At 35.6% G+C, this 23822-nt stretch overlaps 1 protein-coding gene and 1 pseudogene across 1 annotated transcript; both read right to left on the reverse strand.

Moving 5' to 3' along the window:
* Window positions 1–819: 819 nt before the first annotated feature.
* LOC122731869 lies at window positions 820–3094 on the reverse strand (annotated as a pseudogene).
* A 2134-nt stretch (window positions 3095–5228) lies between these two features.
* On the reverse strand, window positions 5229–9724 carry LOC122731441 (olfactory receptor 8K3-like). Its single transcript, XM_043971550.1, has 2 exons — window positions 8807–9724; window positions 5229–5261 (listed from the first exon to the last, which is right to left on the reverse strand). Exons 1-2 carry the CDS (start codon window positions 9722–9724, stop codon window positions 5229–5231), a joined length of 951 nt encoding a protein of 316 aa, XP_043827485.1.
* Window positions 9725–23822: the final 14098 nt, after the last annotated feature.

The following is a 23822-nucleotide window of genomic DNA, read 5'->3' on the forward strand; positions in this document are numbered from 1 at the left end:
GGAGAGGACACTCCAGCTACTCCTCATGGGGTAGATACAACACAGGATGTGGCAGTTCCTGGTTATAAGTCACTCAGGAGCTGTATTGGACTACACAGCCATACTGTGGCCTGTGGCTCTTCAAGGTGATGATCCATGGTCGTCCGTGACTGGTGGAGGACTACTGCTACTACTACTACTTACCCTAACCCTCTTCAAAAGTGTTTTGCTTCTGACTGCCCCCTCCCCCAATCTTCCCTTCATTCTTTCAGCCGTCCCTCCTTATCTACTTCCCCTCCTACCCTTTTGCAGGGTTAGATAGATTACTCCACCCAATTGAGTGTGTATGTTTTTCCCCCCTTGATTCAACTCTCATGAAATTAAGGTCTTTCAGGCAATTCTGATGAGTATAAGGCTCATTCACTGCCCTATTGCTCCCCCATTTCTCCCCCTACTCCAATAAACAAAAAATAAATGCTTTACAAATATCATCCATTCTTAATCAATTCCCACCTGGACCCTCTGTCTAAGTTTATTCCTATCATCTTCCCTAATACTAAGAAAGTTCTTATGAGTTAGACATATCATCTTCCTATATCAGAATGTAAACAGTTTAACCTTTTAACATCCCTCTTGAATTCTTTTTTACCTGTTTACCTTTCTAAGCTTCTCTAGGGTCTTGTATTTGAAACTCAAATTTTCTATTCAGTTCAGGTCTTTTTATCACAAATATCTGAAAGTCCTCTTTTTCATTGAAGTCACATTTTTCCCCCTGAAAGATTATACTCACTTTGTGTGTGTGTGTGTGTGTGTGTGTGTGTGTGTGTGTGTGTGTGTGTGTGAAGGCTACAATGTGTATATTGATACCGGCTCTTGCCCAGGCTAGAAAAAATCTTTTTAAGGCCAGGCCTTAAAAGGGCTTGTTGAAGGGGTAGAAAGGATGTCCTGAATCTCTTCAGACCCATTTCTCACCCACCGTTATCGTGGGCACGATATACCGCCAATTCTTGTTCAGAGCCCCCAGCTGCTTCATCTCCTCAGGGGTCAGGGTGAAGTCAAACACCTGTATGTTCTGCAGGATACAGGAAGGAGTGATGCTCTTGGGAATGCAGATTACCTTTCACTGGATTTGCCACCTGAGAAGGACCTGGCCTGGTGACTTCCCGTACTTCTTGGCCAGCTCAAGGACCACAGGCTCCTCCAGTGCAACCAGCTCTAGGGGGTCTCTCCAGCTTTGGTCTGGGGAGCCCAGAGGGCTGTAGGCCGTTACCTCCAGCCTCCGCTGGTGGCAGTGAGCAATCAGCTCATTCTGGGCCAGGTTAGGGTGACTCTACACCTGGAGCACAGCAGGCCTCACTGTGGCTATGCCGAGAATGTCATCGATCTGGCGGCTGTTGAAGTTGGAGAGTCCCAGGGCCCACACCAGCCCCTTGGACACCAGCACCTCCATCACCTTCCAAGTCTCCTTGGAGTGGATTATACTCACTTTTCCTGAGTAGGTGATCCTTGGTTGTAATCCAAATTCAATTGCCCTACAGAATATCATAGTCCATGCCCTCTGATCCTTTCATGTAGAGGCTGCTAGATCTCATGCTATCCTCACTTTGTTCTACAATGCTTGAATTATTTCTTTCTGACTGCTTGTAATATTTTCTCCTTCACCTGGGAGCTTTGGAATTTGGCTATAATATTCCTGGAAGTTTTCATTTTGGGATCTCTTTTAGTAGGTGATTGGTAGATTCATTCAATTTCTATTATATCTTCTGCTTCTAGAATATCAGGGCAATTTTACCTGACAATCTCTTGGAAGATGATGTCTAAGCTCTTATTTTGATCATGGTTTTCAGGTAGTCCAATAATTTTCAAATTATCTCTCCTGGATCCATTTTCCAGGTCAGCAGTTTTTCCAAGAAGGTATTTCACATTGCCCTCTATTTTTTATTCATTTGGATTGGCTTTATTGTCTTGATTTCTCATAAAGTCATTAGTTTACATTTGTTCAATCCTAATTCTTAGGTAATTATTTTCTTCAGAGAGCTTTTCTATTTTGCTTTTCAAGATGTTTACTTTTTTCTCATGTTTTCCTCTATCACTCTCATTTTTTCCTCTACCTCTCTTACTTTACCTTCAAAGTCCTTTTTGAGTGCCCCTATGGCCTGAGACCAATTTCTATTTGTCTTGGAAGCTTTGGTTGTGCAGGAGCCCTGACATTTCTATCCTCTTCTGAGAGTGTACCTTGATCTTCCTTGTCATTAAAGAAACTTCCTATGGGCTCATTTTGCCTGCCTTTTACTTGACTTTTTTGTTTGTTTGTTTTTGTTTTTTTTTACTGAGGCAATTGGGGTTAAGTGACTTGACCAGGGTCACACAGCTAGTAAGTGTTAAGTGTCTGAGGCCGGATTTGAACTCAGCTACTCCTGACTCCAGGGCTGGTTCTGTATCCACTGTGCCACCTAGCTGCCCCTACTTGACTTTTAATTCCTTCTTAAAGTGGGCCACTGCTTGCAGGCTGCACGGTTCCAGGCTTCAGGGGCTTCCAGGTGGTACAGTTTAAGGAGAGGCATGTTCTCCAGTTGTTTGGCCTTTGCTCTGCTCTGAAAATAATCCCAGGCCTACTTACTCTTCAACTAAAAAACAAAATTTCAGTTTCTCTGGGTTGATAGCTCCAGTAAGCCTGCTTCCCTATCCCAGCTGGATCGCTGGGACTCAAGGCTGCTTCCTGGTTCCCAGCAGGGGGAAAACAACCAAGTTCTGCCTCAGCACCAACAGAGACCCCAGTAATCTCCACCTAGACAACCATTTAGCCCATACTGTGAGCTTATTTCCAGAAGACACTGGCACTGCAACTGATTCAGAGGCTTCAGAGTTTTCTTTTTCTGGTGCAGCCTGCATGGTGTTGGATATGTGACGGCTTTACCTCAGGATTGGGTTTCACTTCTGCCCCAGCACAGCAGACCCTTTTTGTTGACTTTCTAAGCCATCTTTGGTGGAAAATAATCTCATCCCATACTTTTGTGTGTTCTGCTACTCTAGTTATTTTCTTTTGGCATTATTTGAAGGGATTTGGAGCAATTTGGGGGAGAGATCTTAGAAATTACTGTCTGTCCTCCACCATCTTGGCTCCTGAATCACATTCTTTAACTGAAAAATGGAGATAACAATAACACTTCCTGCTAGGATTATTGTGAAGATCAAATAGTACATAATATGATATATCAGAGACTGGCACATAGGAAGCATTTGATGAATACTTGTTTCTTTCCCTTCTTTTTTAATTATAAAAGTATTTTATTATTTTCAAGTTACAAGTAGAGATACTTTTCAACATTTGTTTTTATAAGATTTCTAGTTTCAAATTTTTCTCCCTCCTTCCCCTCCCTGCCCCCTCCTTAAGGCAGCAAGTAATCTGATATAGGTTATATATGTACAATCACATTAAACAAATTTCTGCATTAGTCTTGCTGTAAAAGAAGAATCAGAGCAAAAAGGAAAAATCTCAAAAAAGAAAAACAACAGCACCAAAAACAAAAGAAGTAGTATTGTTCAATCTGCATCCATATTCCACATTTCTTTTTTTTCTGGATTTGGAAAGCATTTTCCATCATGAGTCTTTTGGAAGTATCTTGTACCTTTGCATTGCTGAGAAGAATCAAGTCTACCACAATTGATCAACACATAATGTTTATGAAACTGTGTACAGTGTTCTGATTCTGCTCATCTCACTCATTATCAGTTCATGCAAGTCCTTCCAGGTTTCTCTGAAATCTGCCTGTTCATCGTTTCTTATAGCACAATAATACTCCATTACATTCATATACCCCAACTTGTTCAGATATTCCCCCAATTGATAGGAAAGCCCTCAATTTCCAATTCCTTGCCACCACAAAAAGAGTAGCTATAAATATTTTTGTACATGTGGGTCATTTTCCATTTTTTATGATCTCTTTGGAAAAAAGACCAAATAGTGCTATTGCTGGGTCAAAGGGTATGCAGAGCTTTATAGCCCTTTGGGCATTATTCCCAACTGTTCTCCAAAATGGTTGGATCAGTTGACAGTTCCACCAACAATGCATTAGTGTTCCAATTTTTGCACAGCTTCTCCAACATTTATTACTTTCATTTTTTGTCATATTAGACAATCTGATAGGTGTCAAGTGGTACCTCCTAGTTGTTTTAATTTGCATTTCTCCAATCAATGGTGATTTAGAGCATTTTTCCATGTGGCTTTGATTTCCATAGCTTTGATTTCTTCATCATAATCCTGCCTGTTCATATCCCTTGACCATTTGTCAATTGGGGAATGACTTGGATTCTTATAAATTTGATTTAATTCCTAATATATTTTAGAAATGAAGCCTTTATTGGAAGTACTGGCTATAAAAATTGTTTCACAGTTTTCTGCTTCCCTTCTAATTTTGACTGCATTGCTTCTGTTTGTACAAAATTTTTTTGATTTAATGTAATCAAAAGCATGCATTTTGCATTTCATTATATTCTCTGTCTCTTCTTTGGTCTTCTTAATGACTCCAAGCTTTTCCAGAAAAGGCCCTGTTACAAAAATTACATTTCTACATGTCCTATTGTACAGTTTTCAAACATGGACACAACAATGTCTAAAGAACTGAAGCCATAACTCTAGAGGCAATCCCTTCCATTTGAGGATGTTCTAATTTCTGTTGTTGTTGTTTAATTATCAAAGAACATGCATTGTGTACATGAAAGAGACGTATTAATGCCTAACACAAACTTTTTCAATCAATAGATTATCATTCTAATAATATCATTATCATCTACATACATTTCTGCAATTTTTCATTTCACCCATTCTTGTTGAATTTTTATCCAAAGACCCTTCAGGAGCCTTGGTGAAAAAGTGTCCTCTCTCTGTGATAGCAGTTTGCAAGCTTAGATTGTGAATGAAATCTATATGCCATGACTTTTACATCATGGATGGAAGGCTAGCTTTAGAGTCATAAAGCATGGTTGAAGCATATGTGAAACTTAATTAATTAATTAATTAATTTAGTGTTGTCTTTGTATTACCAGTCACAATCACATTGTGGATCACAGATGGCTTATTGATAAAAACATTGATTTCATGGTTAGCAAAAATTCCATGGAAAGTATGTGAACTTGTTCTCTTCCATTTTTGTTACACAGTGTTGCTTTCTATATTTAGATCATTAATTCATTTTGCATTAATTATGGAATATGACAACAATAATAAAAATGATAGCATTAATAAAATATTAACTAACAATTAAATAGAGCTTAATTTGTGTCTGGCACCCTTCTAAGTGGTCTAAAGATATTATATCTTGTGATCCTAACAACAATGCCGGGAGATAAGTTTGATAATTATCTCCATTTTACACACAATGAAACTGAGCTAGAGATAAATAACTTTTATAGAGTTACAGAGTAACTGTCTGAATCATGATTTGAACTCAGCTCTCCCTGATTCCAGGGTTGGTGCTCCATCCACTGTGTCATCCAGCTGCCCCTGTTTTTTGGTTTTTCTAACCCAAATTTGTTCCAAACAACTTAGCAGTACTCCTAGCAGTTTTTTTTTTGTCAAGAAAAAGAGTTATTCAGAGAATAATTTATATTAATAGCTTTAATAAACACTGGACTATCAAATTTGATTTTTCATGATTCTTTCCTATGTGGAATTTTCTTGTGATATACTTTCATATTCTTTAATCATTTGTTGTATGTTGTTTAGCTATTAAGCCATATCAGAATCTTTATTGATCCCATTTGAATTTTTCTTGGCAAAGAAATGGTTTGTCTTTTCTTTTTGCAGCTCATTTTATAGTGGAAGAACTAAGGCAAATAAGTTTAAATGACTTGCTGAGTATCACACAGCTAATAACTACCTGAGGCCAGATTTGATTTCAGGAAGATGAGTCTTCCTGATACCAAGCCTAGTTGACTATACACCATGTCACATAGTAATATGAAGTTTTTGACTCTAGTGCTCCATACTCTTTCCTTCTCATCACACTCTTAATGTAGTATTCTAAATAATTGTATACCTTTGGTTTCTATTTATATAATTCTAGATTCAAAATTTTCTCAGTAGTATGTTCACCTCCCTGTTCTTATTACTAACAACACTTTTGGAAAGACCGCGAATATATTATAGCACTCAGCTTAATATTTCCATGCATACACAATAATACTTGATCCAGGAGATGAACATAGGAGTAAAAATTTAATGGTTTTTTTTTATTATGATGGTGTTGGTGATAATGATGTTGCTCACAAGGAAGAGGAGAAAACATTATTGATGATGATAAAATATGATGTGGTTATTATAATTATGATGATTACATTGAATAACTGGATTTCCCAGAGTTGAAAGACAGCCTACTGTAGAAGATAAAGTACAGAGTATTTTATTCATAATCAGGACGACTTCATTCCATCCTTACCTTTGAAACTTAAATTGTAGATGGCCTAAGCATGTTATGCAATCTTTTTAGGCTCAGTTTCTTCAACAGTCAAATGGAATGTAAAACATCTCTTGTATCTACCTCAGAGAGTTGTTGTGAAGATTTAGTTAGGTAATGTAAATGAACTTTGCCTACAAATGTCAGCTATTTTTTCATTGTTATCTAAGTCCTGTCTTAAAATGTGTATAATGAAAATACTTGGATCTTATTCTCCCTCTTTTTAAATGATCTATTGAAGAGGAAGCATTAAAGAATTAAGATAAAGGAAAAAAAGAAAGAAAACAAACTGTCCCTTAAACCCCCCCCCCCACCACTACTCCCATGATAACATTGGAAGAGGGTATTCTCTACTGTTATTTTCCCTCATACAGGCTGAGGAAAGGTGGAGAACATACTGTTGGGGAACATAGTTGTTAATCATTTTTCATTAGAAATTAAAATGAAGCTGCAAAATCATTGACATTATGGGAAGAGAATGTTTTCAAATATTATGATAAGGAAATATTTTCAATTAAAAATGTATGCTTTCCAATTAGATGAAGGTATTTTTTGTTGTTGCAAGATTTCAGTAGAGCAGTATTACTGAATAAAATCACACTTCTTAGAAAAATACAATTTCTATCAATTTATTCATTAACACATCTTATTCCAAATACCTAGGGAATATCTTAACATCTTTACACCTTATGACTTCATATATTCAGACAGATATTTCAATTTCCCTCTCCAGGGCACCTAATCAAAAATCTTCCACAAGTCCTTTATCATTGGCAAAAAACATAGGAGAGGCTGTGATGTTGATTAAGACAATACAGAGAAGAAGAAGAAGAAGAAGAAGAAGAAGAAGAAGAAGAAGAAGAAGAAGAAGAAGAAGAAGAAGAAGAAGAAGAAGGAGAAGGAGGAGGAGGAGGAGGAGGAGGAGGAGGAGGAGGAGGAGGAGGAGGAGGAGGAGGAGGAGGAGGAGGAAGAGGAGGAGGAGGAGGAGGAAGAGGAGGAGGAGGAGGAGGAGGAGGAGGAGAAGAAGAAATAACAATGACAATGACACCAAGAAGTACAAGAAAATAAAGATTAAAATAATGAAATCTATGAACCAGCAACATTCTTGCCCAATTGGTCAATACCTACAATGAAGTCTTGCCTATAGCCTCTTTCCACGTACAAGCCAAAAACTTTCTTATAGTAGTTCCCAAACCTGATATGATTAATAACATATTTGTTTAGGGCTAGAAAAAAAATACCTTCCAAGTGACCAATGAAAAACACATGGATTTTTTTTTTTGGGGGGGGTGAGGCAACTGGGGTTAAGTGACTTTCCCAGGGTCACACAACTCCTAAGTGTTAAGTGTCTGAGGCCAGATTTGAACTCGGGCCCTCCTGACTCCAGGGTGGGTGCTCTATCCACTTCACCACCTAGCTACCCCAACACATGGAATTTTAGCCATTTTTCTTAAAGAAATCTGGAGTTAGAGAGTATTCCAACTTCAGTTTGATTCTGAATTGTTATATATAAACTATGGAAGTTAAATTGATTTTCATCAAGAAAAATATGACATCTAAGTATAGAATGTGACAGTCCTCTTGTATTCTGCCTTGGTCAGGTCATGTTTGGAGGATTGTGTTCAATCTGAATTAACAGAGTTCAGAATAGAAATTAGTAAACTACTGGGTGATCAGAGGGAGGTAACAATAATATTGAAGAGGTAGGAGCACATGATATGGGAATTTTAATGAATATAACAAAGAAGAAACAACAATATTTGTTTTGTTTGGTCACAGAGAATACCAGGAAAAATGTTTGGAAGTTGTAGAGAAGAAATTCAAGCAATTATTATAGATAAACTATTTAATAATTATAGATATTCAAAAGTAGATTGGCTCCTGTGACAGATAGTGTGGTTTTCATGGATATGTTGTTTCTCTTAACAAATTGTAAGCTCATTGATGACAAGAACCAGTTTTAACTTATCTGTGTATGTCTAATGCTAGCACAGTACTTGGCACCAGCAATCTCTAAATGCTTGGTGATTAATTGATTCTCCTACACAAGAAAACCTTTAACCAGAGTTGGCATGTTTACTTTTAGGTACATTATAACATAGAATGTTTTCATAAAGATAATTGGTGCTAAATATCCTAATAAGCCCTTTTGATTGAAAATTTCACTAAACTAATATTTACAGGAGTTCGACAAAAAAAATACTTAACAAAAATCCTTTTCTCAGTGCATATTAGCAGATCTTCAAAAAAGAGAAAAGAATTAGGGAGTTGTCTAAGAAATCTAGCTGAAGTTTTCTCATTTTCCATAATGCAGTGGAATCACACTCTACATTAGACATTTAATAGAATACTTTTGTTATTTTTTTAAAGACTCTTTTCAAGGCTCCTTTTACCTCTTTGTTCCTCAAGCTATAGATCAAAGGGTTCAGCATTGGCATTACCAGAGTGTAAAACACAGAAGCTATTTTGTCAGTGTCAAAAGAGTGACTTGATTGGGGTTGCAGATACATGAAAAGAAGTGTCCCATAAAATACAGTTACTACTGTGAGATGAGAGGCACAGGTAGAGAAGGCTTTCTGCCTGCCCTCAGCAGAGTTAATTCTGAGAATGGTCACAAGAATGATCATATAGGAGGCAAGGATAATCAAGAGAGAAGAAATCAAATTAAAGGCAGAAAGGATCATAATGATGAGTTCAGTCTCACTTGTATCTGAACATACAATGGATAATAAAGGGAGGCTGTCACAGTAGAAATGCCGGATTATATTAGATTCACAGAAGGACAAATTAAAAATATTTATTGTGATCAGTAGAGAAACCATAATGCTATGGAGATATGAGATAGCTAGCAAAACCCAACATACCCTGTCTGACATTATGACCATGTAAAGGAGGGGCTTACAGATAGCCACATAGCGGTCATAGGCCATGGCTGACAGAATAAAAAATTCACAGGTGATAAGTATCCCAATGGTAAATATCTGTATCACACACCCCTTGTAAGAAATTATATTTTTCTCCTCTATGAAACTGACCAGCATTTTTGGACCAATAGCCGTAGAATAGCCAAGATCAACATATGCCAGGTGCCTGAGAAAAAAGTACATGGGTGTTTGGAGGTGAGAATCAACACTGGTTAAGATGATAAGTCCCAAGTTTCCCAGAGCTATGGCAATGTAGTTGAGGAAAAATACCCCAAAAAGTGGGCCCTGTAGCTCAGGACGATCTGTGATGCCAATGAAAATGAATTCAGTCACCTGGATCTCGGGTGTTTCATTCAGCTTCATCATTTCTTCTTCTATCCAAGGAACATTATCTGAGAATAAAAAAGTCTTTTAAGCATTGTTTACCTAGTATCTTAGGTAAGAATGTCACAGATAAAATGAGCCAGAGTTTCCCCACCCAATTATACCATATTTATCCTATCCTGTCATATCACTTGTGATAGAGGTAAGTCTTTGCGTCTTTAATTTACAAAATTTAAGTTGAATAATGGAGCTCCTTAACCCCCCAAAAAGGAACAAGATAATATCATGAATAACTTTTAATTTTCTTTGCTTTAAACAATTAAAATATTTTTTAAAATTATTTTAATCAGTGTGTAGATGGCTCATAATGTGATACTGAATAAGAGTAAAGTAGGTGAGAAAACTTTAAAGATGAATTGTGGCGAAGTAGGTATCAGTGTGGTCCACCGTCATGAAGAGAGGGACACAAATAAATAGCTGAACAAAAAAGGTATTATGTTTCTCTTGAAGCCAAATAGAACTAGGTTCTACAACCATATCCAATACATTTCTGCATAACGCCATGCTAGCTAAGTAACCTCCTGGTAGTGGAGGTAACAACGAGTATAGGTTTTTGACAAAGCAATGGCCAATGCTGAAAGAAGGAATTTCCTTCTTAGACATTCCCTAATCCATTTAGGTTAACAATCCAATTTCTAGTCTAGTCTCCTTCATTTGCTGGCTCCAACTCTACAATATTGAGCAAAATACAATGAATAAACACACTCTAGGTGGGCTCATTTCACTTTGTCATATCAGAGAAGGAACATTTTACTTCCTGGACTATGAATACAATTTAGGCTTACAACTTTGGTGTTTTAATGACTTTCATTCCCAGATATTTGAAATTACTTTAAAAATTGTTTTATTTTTCTTCAGATTATGTCTAATTGCATAGTATTGATTTCAAAGATCACTGGTATCCCATATATTTTTAGTGATTTATGTCGCTTATCAAAAGGTATTTGATTTTTTTTTCTGGTAGATGATAATAATATATAACATTGGTCAGACCTAAGGCCTATCATCTGATAACCTTGCTGGAATGATTTCATGTCATTTCAATTTGGATGAATTCACTACAATGTCACATTCACCGACACAGTGGACAACATAGTGATAGACTTTTTGAACTAAACTGCTTGGATTTTATATAATTTTTATATGCCTTATTCTGTGAAGACCAAAAATAACAACATTACCTGCATATCTAGAAGGTAAAATCTTTTGTGGCTTGTTTATGTTATTTGTATTGCCAAGTGCTAGAGTCAGACTTTATGGTTTTCTCAGTTCCCTTGAGGTCATGTCCCAGAAGCACTGGTGAAGTTTGGTGTATTTCAAATGATTGTATCATGGAAATTGCCCAGACAGTAATAATTGACAAAGTTCACTGGTCTACTTAATTTCATGAAGTCTTTATTAAATACCTAAGATGTTCCAGGCTTCCATTCATGGCCAATATATCATGATTGCATCAAGGACAAGGACATTGCATAGACTTGTGGGAGAGATCTGTCACCAAGAATAACAGTTGACTTTAACAGTTCACACACTAAAAGCCAAGTAAATGAAAAATATCTCATACCCAGAATATAACATAATGTGGGATGGGAAAGATGAAGAGTGTGTATTGGACACATCTCTAGGAATGTTGGATACAAATGGAATGTGTCCTGTACTTAAAATAACCAGGGGAGACATGAACATGTTGAATGGCCTTTAGATAATTACAGGGTCTTTTAAAAGTAATTAGGGGAAGCTAGGTGGTGCAGTGGATAAAGCACTGACCCTGGATTCAAGAGGACCTTAGTTCAAGTCTGGCCTCAGACATTTGACATTGTGATCCTGGGCAAGTCACTTAACCCTCATTGCCCTACAAAAAAAAAAAAAAAGTAATTAGTGCTGTGAATGGAGTACTGGGCTTGCAATTAAAATAAGGCCTTGCCTATAACAAATGTATGTATATGTAGAGGTTACTGGGTCCATCAGAGTCAGAAAAATAAACTCCTAATGAGTTTAGATGACAAGGATAATATGTCAAAGAATGGAGATCAATGTAATGCTAAGTTTTATTAAAAATTAATTGAGAAGACTGGGACAGGTGAAAGGGATGATAGGAGAAGGGAGAAGGGGACATAAAATGCATTTCAAAAATATACAATAACATAGAGAAAAAATCATTTAAATTCAGTGCTGTGTTGGGGAACAGAGAGATGAATCCATTCAGTAGGAAGGACTTGCTCCTGTGGGAAGGTGTTTTATCCCTAGAAAGGAGAGTATGCTCCGGGGTGCCCTTCTGATTATTTTGGTCATACAAGCAGTATTAATCTTTTAAAAATATGGCATTGCCAAGGATTTTCAAGCCTGAATTTTGTAAACTACAGCCTCCCTTTAAGGAAGGTCTAAAGACCGCCAGACTTTAGATTATAATAGCATAATTCTAAATTGTTCTCTGAATGGGTGGAAAAGTTCATAATTCCACCAACGTTTCATTAATGTACCTATTTTCCCACATTTCCTGCAACATTTGACACTTTTATTTCATATTAGCCAATTTGATAGCTATGAAGTGGTATTTCAGAGTTGTTTTGAAACCACATTTCTCAAATTGTTAGACCATTTTCTTTCCTATCGGTATTGAAAACTTGTATTTCTTCTGAAACCTGCCTGTTAATCTTTTTTTTTTGACAGTTTAACAATTAGGGAAATGTTTATATTTTTTTATAAATTTCATTCAGTTTCTTATATATTTGAGAAATAAGTTTTTTATCAGAAAAACGTGCTATAAATTCTTGCCCAGTTTATTACTTACAATCTAATTCTGAGTATATTATTCTTGTTTATTAGAAAAAAAGACTTTAATCTCATGGAATCAAAATAATATATTTAACTGCCTTGATACTCTGGCATTTGCTCATGAAATTTTCCCTTATCCATAGATCCAATCAGTAATTTTTTTTCAGGACCTCTTAATTTGCTTAAGATATCCTTTATGTCGAAAACATGTACCCATTTTGACCTTATATTGGTATGCAATGTGAAATGTTTTCTGTGATTACTTTCTGCCAAACTGCTCCAATTGTCCCATACATTTTTGTGAAATAGTTGATCCTTGCCTAAAAATCTTGGACCTTTGGGTTTATCAAACATTAGATTACTATGGTCATTTACTACTATGTATTGTGTATCTAATGTATGCCACAGAACCATTACTCTATTTCTCAGCTGATAGTAGATGGTTTCTTGTTGATTACAGCTTTTTAATATAATTTGAAATATTTTAGGCTGTGCTTCTTCACTTTTTATATCGAGCCCCTTGATATTCTTGATATTTTGTTTTCTAGAAAAATTGTGTTACTTTTTTTCTAGCTCCATAAAATACTTTGGCAGTTTGATTGGTATGGCACGGAATCAGTAAATTAATTTGTGGAGGATTATCATTCACATTATATTGGCTCAGTTTCTTCATGAGCCATTAATATTTCTACAATTGCTTATATCAGTCAGTTTTCATATGAATAGTGCCATCATTTTACATAGCAACATTTTACAGGTGTTATAGGAATTTCAAACATGGAACAGAACAGCATTAAAATAACTGACTCCATAACTTTGGAGGCAATCCACTCTATTTTGTGACAGTCCTAATTTTGTGGTAAGTTTATATAGTTTAGTAGATAAAACCCTGACTTGGCTGAATGAGAAATGGTGGAGGTAGATGAATGCAGAGAAGATGTATGACTCAGACAATAATGTCTTTTAACACGTCCTTTATTTTTCTCCCAGTGAATTATGTGAATGAATGGGAATTTCTACACCCTCTAGCAAGTAGCTTTCCCACTAATCTAAAGTTGTGTACTTAGGAAATCTGAAGTAACAATAATACCAATTTCATCTGTATTCACCATCCCACCAATACTCTTGGTTATGATGTGTCTGGTGTGAGATTTAGAACTTACCATTTGTTTCTGAATTGTTACACTTCTCAGCATTATACATGTATTTATTCCTTCTAGTAGAACACATTTGCTCAATATGGGGACTGTTTTATTATTATCTTTTATTCTACAGTAACTATCATAGTCCCCAGAACATAGCACTTGCTTAATAAATGGCTGCTAAGAACCAGGGCAACAGTGTGCACAGTAACCACAATATTGTAAGAAGAAAAACTGTGAAGAACTTCGCTATTCTCAGCAATACAATGATGCAAGAAAATTCTGAATGACTTAGGATGAAAAATGTTACTCATCCCTAGAGAAAGAACTTATGGATTCTGAAAGCAGATTGAAGCATAAATTTATTTACTTTATTTTTCTTTGTTTTATTTTTTGGGCTGTGTTTTCTCTAATAGAGACTAATATATAAATATATTTTACATGGCTACACATGTATAACATATCAAATTACTTGCCTTAGTCATGAGGGGGTGTCTATGAATGGAAAGAATTTGGAACTCAAAAAATTAAAAACAAATGTTTAAAATGGTTTTACATATAACTGAATGAAATTAAATATTAACAGTAAAATTTATGTGCATCTATATACACGTACATAAATATACATACACACATGGATATGTGTATATACATACATACACATGTACACATACAAAGCCACTAAATAATGGGGAATTAGAAAAAATTATCAAGAAGACAAGAGTCACGATTTGGAATCAAAAAAGAATAATTGGTGAAAGAAGTTATCAAATAAAAGTACTTAGTGGAAACTCTCAAAAAGCATTAATTTACTTTATGTATTGATAGGCTTTCCCCCCCTCTAATGATAACACATTTAAGAAAAGTTTAATTTATTTTTCTTATATTTAATTCATATCCTAATAAGTTAGTCAAAGAAAACTCATGTTAAAAATAAAGAATCCTAAATGTTTTGTTTTTCTAAAGGTGAAGCTCATTTTGAGGCAGTATTCCCTTATGCATTAAAGCTTCATTTCCCTGGGGCTGGATTAGAAAATACATAATAGTAACAAAAATTGTACGTTCTAACTTATGTTATTGAAAAGCATTGAGGTTTGATAATTTTCTGAATGGTTGGCAAACATTGGCTACGATTGTGCAGAGAAAATAATTCAACAACATTCTTCTTCATTGTAGTTCTTACCAGTAAAGTACCAGTCAGAAATAAACAGATGCCCATTCCCTATAAGGACAAAAAAGCAGGCCATCCAAGCTCTTCTAATAATAATAGCAATTATTTGTTCTTTTCTTTTCCACGTTGCAAATTATTTAGCCTAATAATAACCACAATGTGTTTCAATGTATATGCATAGTGCATATGATAGTTCTGTATTAATACCTGTGCAAACTTTTCTGAAGTGTTATAAGTCTAGTAATGTCATCACCATCTAAATGTATTTTGTGGTTGTTGTTTTATTTTTTTAATTTTTGTGGGTCAATGAGGGTTAAGTGACTTGCCCAAGTCACACAGCTGGTACGTGTCAAGTGTCTGAAGTCGGATTTGAACTCAGGTCCTCCTGAATCCAATGCCAGTGTTTTATCCACTGTGCCACCTAGCTGTCCCCCAAAAACATTTACTGGGAATGCCCAGTGTGCCCATCCTTGTTGAAACCCTATTCAAAGAACTTGCAGTATCCTCTCCATACCAGTTATTTGGCAACTATGATTGGGAATGAAAGATAATCATTTTCTTTGTTTTGCAAAATGCATAGAAATCTGCTTTTACAATCATAAATCTCTAAGTTTAATTCCTGGCTCTGGCACAAATGATGACCTCTCTGATTTTCATTCGTTCCTTTCTTTGTTTGATAATAAACATTTTTATTTAAAATTTTCAGTTTTATATTCTATCCCTTCTTCTCGCCCTCCCCTCTCCCTTTCCCAAGGCATTAAGCAATCAGATACATGTTATACATGTGCAGTTATGTTTACATAACTTACATTACCATATCCATTTTGTACAAGAGATCTTGAATAAAAGAAAAGAAAGAACTACATTGAAAATAGCATGCTTCAATCCATGTTCAATCAGGTTTTTCTTTGGAAGTGGATAGTATACTTCATGATTAGTTATTTGAGATTCTCTTGGATCATTTTATTGTTGAGAATAAAGTCATTTATACTTATTCATTAAACAGTATTTCTGTCACTATGCACAGCATTCCCCTGGTTTTGTTCACTTCACTATATACTAGATTATATAAGTCTTTCCAGGCATTTCTGTAATCATCCTTCCTGTTATATGTTATATCCCAATAATATTCCATTGCACTCCTATAGCAAAGCTTTTTTGCACATTCCCTGATGAATGGAAATTCCCTTGATTTTCAATTCTTAGCCAACTGTAAATATTTTTGGACAAATAGGTCTTTTTCATTTAGGGGGGATCCATTTAGCATAGAAATCCAGGAGTGGTATTGCTGGATCAAAAGTTATGCACAGTTTTATATCCCTTTGGATATAGTTCCACATTGTTCTCCAGAAAGGATGGATGATTTCCCAACTCCACCACCAAGGGATTAGCATCCCAGTTTTCCCACGTCCCTTCCAACATCCAACACTGTCCTTTTTTTGTTACATTTACCACTCTGATAGGTGTGAGTTGGCACCTCAGAGTTGTTTTAATTTGCATTTCTCTGATCGATAGTAATTTAGAGCCTATTTTCATATGACTATAGATAATTTTCATTTCTTTTCTTGAAAACTGCCTATACATATACTTTGACCATTTGGGGGACTGCTTTTAATATCCATTCATTTATTCATGATTGGCTTTGTATGCCCAGTGTTTATCACAGTGTGTATGATAGAATCCTTGCTTCTTGTCAATTAATTGTTTGACAGAAATACCTATGGCAAGTACCTTAGCTTTATCTTTTCTGCTTTTGTTTGTTTTATGATGTGCCTTTTCATATTTAGATACTAAGTCTATTTTCCAATTCTCCTGGAATGTAGCCTAATCATAATTAATAAGAAGAATAGCTAACATTGAAATAGTTCTTACTTTTGTGAAAGGCACTGTGCTGTCTTTTACAGTCATTTTCTGATTTGACCCTTAGAACAATTATGGGAGGTAGGTGATATTTTTGTTTCCATTTTACACATAGGGAAACTGAGGAAGAGGTTAAAAGACTTGCACAAGATCACACGGCAAGTCAGCATTCTCAGGCTGAATTTGCAATCAGGTCTTCATGATTCCAGAGCTGAGGCTCTATCCTCTGTGTCACCTGACTGCCCTTCTATGCAGTGTTAGGCTACAACTAATTTCTCTCAAATTGATTTCTACTGATCCTGGTACGTATTGTTTTTCAAAAATAGAATTTTGAATCATTTAATTCATTGGATATTTTTTAGACAAGTGGAATCATGGTGCTGTCTTCCTTCAGTGTAATTCCAACTGTCAATAAATTATGTTGTTTGTGTAAAGTAAAATTATGTCTATGGAGAGGTTAGTGGACAATTCAGTTAGGAAAAAAAGAAAACCATGAATAAGTTTAGATGGCAAGAAAAATATGTAAAACAATGGAGTCCATTTAATTCAAAGTAGTATTGAAAAGTTATTGGGAAAACTGAGACAGGGGATGGGGAAGGAAGGAGGATTAAACTCATTTAAGGGCTGCAATGAGTTGGGGAGCAAAGAGACATAAATAAATTCAGCTGGGAAGGTTTTCTTCTGTGGTAAGGTCAAATACCCTGGAATGGATGGCATGTTCCAAAATGCCCTTGAGAATTTGGGATACTTAATCCCTGAGTTTGGTGGCCATATAGCATTAACAAATATGTACATCAAAATTCAGAGCACATAGTAGAGTTTTAGCCATCCAGTTGCAGAGAGGAAAGAGAAACTAGTGGTTTGCCACGTATTATTTTAGGGCACAAAAATTCAGCTTAAAAATGTTATTGCTAATACTTTTCCATGGCTAGATTCGATAAACTATAGGCTCCTTTAAGGGGATACTATAATGATGGTCTCGAAATTTCCAGTCCGAATTTTATAATGACATATTTCCCAGTTGTTCTGCAGAATTAGTGGACTAGTTCATAGCTCCATGAATTGTGTATTAGTATACCAGTTTCCCACATGGATTTTTTTTTGGTGAATCAATTAGGGTTAAGTGACTTGCCCAGGGTCACACAGCTAGTAAGTATCAAGTGTCTGAGGCTGGATTTGAACTCAGGTGCTCCCGACCTCAGGGCTGGTACTCTATCCACTGTAGCCCACATAGAATTTTAATGAATTATATAGAATCATCTAAAAGAAATTGCTCAGATTTGGTGTCTTTAATGTGTAACTGTATAATTTTGCCTAATTATGGAAAGCATCTATTAAATACCAACTATTTACAGGCTCCTGATTGTGGTTGATATTGTTCTGGTTGTAGCTAGCATAATGATATTGCAGAGGTTTTTAGGAAAAGTCTGTAGCCCATCAGAACAATCTATTTTATCCAGTCATACATCAGAGGTTGGGAAAATGAAGAAAATCTAGTGAATAGAAGATAACACAAAGTTAATTGGCAAGATGAAGAACCTGCATTTTTGGAAGCAGATGTACCAGAAGATGGTACATTAGCTTCACTGTTGGACCCAGAAATAAGCAGGTGTTTTTTTTTGTTTGTTTGTTTGTTTGTTTTTTGTTTTTTTTTTTCTCCAAGAGGCTAGATTGGTTTTAGAATATTTTTTTTGGTCTTTTCTGTCATTTTGTTCTCTTTGTGATGCCATTTGGAGTTTTCTTGGTAGAGATCCTGGAGTGGTTTGCCATTTCCTTTTCTAGTTCATTCTATAAATTAGAAACTGAGGGAAGCAGGGTTAAGTAGCTTGCTCAGGGTGACATTGATAGGAAGAGTCTGAGGCCAGATTTGCAGTCAAGAACATGAATCTTTCCTGACATCATTTCATTTTTTTCCACTGTTCAACCTAACCGCCCTTAGAATATTATGTAGAATATTTGTTTTGTTGCTAAACACTACTATGGTTAAAACAACAACAACAACAACAGCTTATTCTCTTCTATTTTTGTTTCATTGTACTTCCTTTCATACTTAGTTAACTAGTTCATTCTGTATTTATTATGGAATATGACAAATAATAGTAATAACTATAGTTTTAATAATAAATAATATTTAAGTAGAGTTCACTGTGTGCCTGGTACTCTGCTGAGTCTTCTACCAGTAATATATTTTTTGATGTTCACAGCAGTGGTGGGATATATTTATCTACTTCTAATTTCTTCCAACCAACTTTACATTGTTCTCAGCAGTTTTTGCCAAAGTACATTCATCACCGTATAATGTATATTATTAGCTTTATTCAACACTGAACTATCAAATTGAATTCTTCATGATACTTTCTATGTTGAATTATTTATTGATGTACTTTTGTATTTTTCAATAACTATTATGATGTTTTTAATCCTCTAGAATATTTAGTGAAGTAGTGTGCTACTTCCTCTTCTTTCTACTTGGACTCTTGAATATATTCCACTTTATTTCTCAGTCTAATATATAGATACAATCAGTTGAGCAGTTAATCTATTCAAACAATGCACTGAGTCAAAAATTGTAACTGTGGCTCATCTAAGAAGCCTTAGTTCCTCAAACATACCATTTTCCTCTAAAACCAACTTGACCTCAGGTCACTACTGATGTCGTTTGGCAAATAAAGAGTACTCTTTAGCTAGACATCATTTTTGCTACCTAAGTCTCTACTGAGATTTATAATTGATTAAGATTTGATTAATTCCTGTATATAAATTTTCATCCATTTTCCTATTTCAAAAGTATTATGAAGTATACATTTCCCATTGACATTTGATTTTAAGTTTTTTGTTCTCTTCTAATACACAAGTGTAATTCATCTTTGATATCATTGTGTATAACATTGGGTTTTGTCACAGACCTATGTGTTATACCTCCGATGACATCTTGGTATGCTTAGATTCTAGGTAAAGCTGACTCATTACCATTTCTGTGATGTACCTTATCCACTGAAAGCTGTTGGCCTCTCAGGTTCTCAATAAATCTGTGTCTCTTGCCTTCTTCCGTCCAAGATCTAAAGTAAGTCACAGATTTAATTGCTTCACCATTCATATATAGTTTTCTACTCATCACTCAGTGGAATATCATCACAATGATCTTGAGGAAACACTTAGCAAGAAGGGCTTACTGGCACAATATCTTATCTACTGTCACTCCTACATCCAGGATAAGTGCGCCTTTCCTATGGTTCATTTCCAACATTTTATTTTATTTTTATTATATATATATATATATATATATATATATATATATATATATATATATATATTCTTGTAGGGCGATGAGGATTTAGTGACTTGCTCAGGGTCATACAGCTAGTAAGTGACAAGGGTCTTAGGCCAAATTTGAATTCAGACCCTCCTGAATCCAGGGCTGGTGCTTTGTCCACTGTGCCACCTAGATGCCCCATTTCCACGATTTTAAATAATAACTTGGGTCCCTTATCAACATGGAAAAACTCCTCCTATATGAACTATGATTTTTAAACTCCTGTTTGGTTTTTGTTTTCTTTCTGTTTTTACTTTAAAATCTTGAGCTCTGAGAGTCATTGATTATCTATGCCATTTTGTGGAGATACCATGAAGAGCCTGGGTATTCTCTACAAAGCAGATGTAACATTATTGTTGTTGGAAACTGGCATCAAGTTTAAAGACACCTTTTTCATTATTCAGATGTTGCATGACAGTCAAGTCCGAATATCATCCTTAATCCTTATGTACCTTACTTTCCCATGGTATTTGATATGATGGAGTCATTTTAAACTGAAATTGCACCTCAGTACTTGACCACAACTACTGCTTTTGTATAGGTAGGAAAACATTTTCTATAAGCCAGGAAGTTGCCTTAGGTCTCCCAAGTTTCCCTCAAAAATCAAGCCTCTAAAGAGATTCTGGAACTACAGAACCTACAAAAAGTCACAGAGACAAAGTTTTCCAACTTTACATAATTTAGATGACTTCAGGAAAAGTCGGTCTCACTTGGGCAAAAGGGGAGCACAGCACAGCTCAGCCCAGAACAGAACAGACAGGGTCTGGGCAAGTCAGCAGGAATCTCTTGTCCACAGAAGAGCAACTTATGCCCCCTTGATCCTGACTCAGCAAGTTGGTGGCACAGCAGGCCAGTTGTGAGATTCATCAGCGCCAGCTGAGAGGAGAGGCTTCCAGCTGGAGGGCCACCCACGGGACAAGCATGACTAGGCCTGGCCATCTCAGTTTCTGGAGCAAACCCAGGGCAATGAGAAATCCATATCCTTAGAGGCCTTACAGTAGAAAGACAGTGACACAGCTGTATCCCCCAGCACAAGAACCTTTATATAGTGACCCTTGTGCCCCAGGAAAATTCTTCAACTTTAAAAAAATAAGCTGTAATATGAGTAAGAAACTAAAAGGGGTCTTACCATTTGAGAGCTTCTGTGTCAGCAGGGAAAAGCTAAACACAAACACAGATGAGGACAATACTCTCAAAATTCCTACACGTGAACCCTCAAGAGTGAAGATGAACTGGTGTCAAGACCAAAAAGCCTTCTTGGAGGAACTCAAAAAGGATTTTAAAAATAAATTGACAGAGTTGGGGCAGCCAGGTAGTGCAGTGGATAAAGCACCAGTCCTGGATTCAGGAGGACCTAAGTTCAAATCCAGCCTCAGTCACTTGACCTTTACTAGCTGTGTGACCATGGGCAAGTCACTTAACCCTTATTGCCCTGTAATAAATAAATAAATACATAAATACATAGATGGACAGATAGATAAATGAATGAATGAATGAATGGATGGATGGATGGATGGATAGATGGATGGATGGATGGATTGAGAGATGTAGAAGAAAAATGGGGACAGAAATGAATGCAATGCAAGAAAATTATGAAAAAAAATCAGCAACTTGGAAAAGGAGGCACAAAGATTGACTGAAGAAAACAATTCCTTAAAAAAATTCATTTGGCCAAATGGAAAAGGAGGTGCAAAAGCTTACTGAAGAAAACAATTCCTTGAAAATTTGAATTGGACAGATGGAAGCTAATGACTCTATGAGACACCAGGAATCAGTCAAACAGAATTAAAAGAATGAAAAAATAGAAGAAAATGAGAAATACCTCATTGGAAAGACAACTAACCTGGAAAATGTATCCAGGAGAAACATAAAAGAAGAACAGGTTATGACCAAACAAGAGATTGAGAATATTATGAAATGCAAAATAAATGATTTTGATTACATTAAATTAAAAAGGTTTTGTACAAATAGAAGCAATGCATCCAAAATTAGAAAGGAGGCAGAGGGCATCTAGGTGGCACAGTGGATAGAGCACTGACCCTGGAGTCAGGAGTACCTGAGTTCAAATCTGGCCTCAGACACTTATCACTTACTAGCTGTGTGACCCTGGGCAAGTCACTTAACCCCAATTGCCTCAATTAAAAAAAAAAGGAGGCAGAAAGCTGGTAAACAATTTTTATAGCCAGTATTTCTGAGAAAGCCCACATTTATAAAATATAACAGGAACTAAATAAAAGTTAAAGAATACAAGTCATTCCCTAACTGAGAAATGATCAAAGGATATAAACAGGCAACTTTCCAATGAAGAAATCAATGTTATCTATTGCCATTTGACAAAATGCTCTAAATAACTATTGAATAGAGAAATGCAAATTAAAACAACTCTGAGGTGCCACCTGATACCTATCAGATTGGCTAAATGACATAAAAGCAAAGTAATAAATGTTGGAGAAGCTGTGGAAACATTGGAACACTAATGGATTGTTGGTGGAGTTGTGAACTGATCCAACCATTCAGGAGAGCAATTTGGAATTATGTCCAAAGGGCTATCAAGCTGTACATTCTGTTTGACCGAGCAATACCACTATTAGGTCTTTTACCTAAATAGATCATAAAAAAGGCAAAAGGACCCAAAGGTACAAAAATATTTATAGATTTTTTTTTTTTTTTTTTTGTGGTGGAAAGGAATTAGAAATTGAAGGGATGCCCATCAATTGGGGAATGGCCGAACAGGTTGTGGTATTTGAATGTACTGGTATATTATTGTGTTCTAAGAAAAAATGAGCAGGAATATTTAAGAGAAACCTGGAAGGACTTACATTAATTGATACTGAGTGACATGAGCAGAAACAGAAGAACAATGTACACGGTATCAACAACATTGTGTTTTGATCAATTTTGATAGACTTGACTCTTTTAGTTCCAGGGGACTCATGATGGAAAATGCTCTCTAAATACAGAAAAAAGAACTGTGGAATCTAGATGCAGATTGAACCAAACTATTTCTCCTTTTTTTTTTGTTTTTGTTTTTGATGTTTTTCCCATTTATTCTCATTATTCTTTCACAACATGAGTAATGCAGAAATATGTTTAATGTGATTGTACATATATAACCTATATCAAACTGCTTGCTGTCTTGGGTAGGGGAGAGGGAGGGGGAGGTAGAAAAGTTTGGAACTAGAAATCTTATAAAAACAAATGTTGAAAACTATCTCTACATGTAATTGGAAAATAATAAAATACTTTTATGATTTTTTTAAAAAAATAGTATACCATGGAGTCTGATACTTCTATGCATGTACTACAGTGTTCTTTCCAGGAAAGAACAAAGGAATAATTGCTGGGAAATGTGTATTTGCCAATGAGGATGAGGATGAAGATAATGAGGATGATTATTGATGTTGATAAATAACAATGATGTGCATGTTGATATGAAATAACTATATTTTCTACATTGAGAAACATTCTATTGTAGGGAATAAAATATTGAGTATTGAACTTGTAATCAGGAAGACTTGGTTCCAATCTTGTATCCAACACTTTGGGGCTAGATAGTCTTAGGAAAATATTTAAACTCTTTGATCTTCATTTTCCTGATCTGTAAAATAGTGTTTATATCTTTCTGCCTATCTATCTATCTATCTATCTATCTATCTATCTCTATCTATCTATCTATCTATCTATCTATCTATCTATCTATCTATCTATCTATCTATCTATCTATCTATCATCTATCTATCTATCTATCATCATCATCTACTCATATCAAAATCTTTCTGTAAAGTTTGATTGAGGTAATGCTTATGAACTCTATCTTAA

This window comes from Dromiciops gliroides, chromosome 6 (genome assembly GCF_019393635.1).
Source record: "Dromiciops gliroides isolate mDroGli1 chromosome 6, mDroGli1.pri, whole genome shotgun sequence".
Lineage (NCBI taxonomy): Eukaryota > Metazoa > Chordata > Mammalia > Microbiotheria > Microbiotheriidae > Dromiciops > Dromiciops gliroides.

What these genes read in the sequence shown, in the direction of transcription:
- LOC122731441 (XM_043971550.1), bottom strand. Translation starts at nt 9,724, where the DNA reads ATGATGAAGCTGAATGAAACACCCGAGATCCAGGTGACTGAATTCATT. An exon ending in TAAAAGGAGCCTTGAAAAGA is followed by an intron (nt 5,262 to 8,806) that starts GTCTTTAAAAAA and finishes GAAGGGTGCCAG; the next exon opens with ACACAAATTAAGCTCTATTT.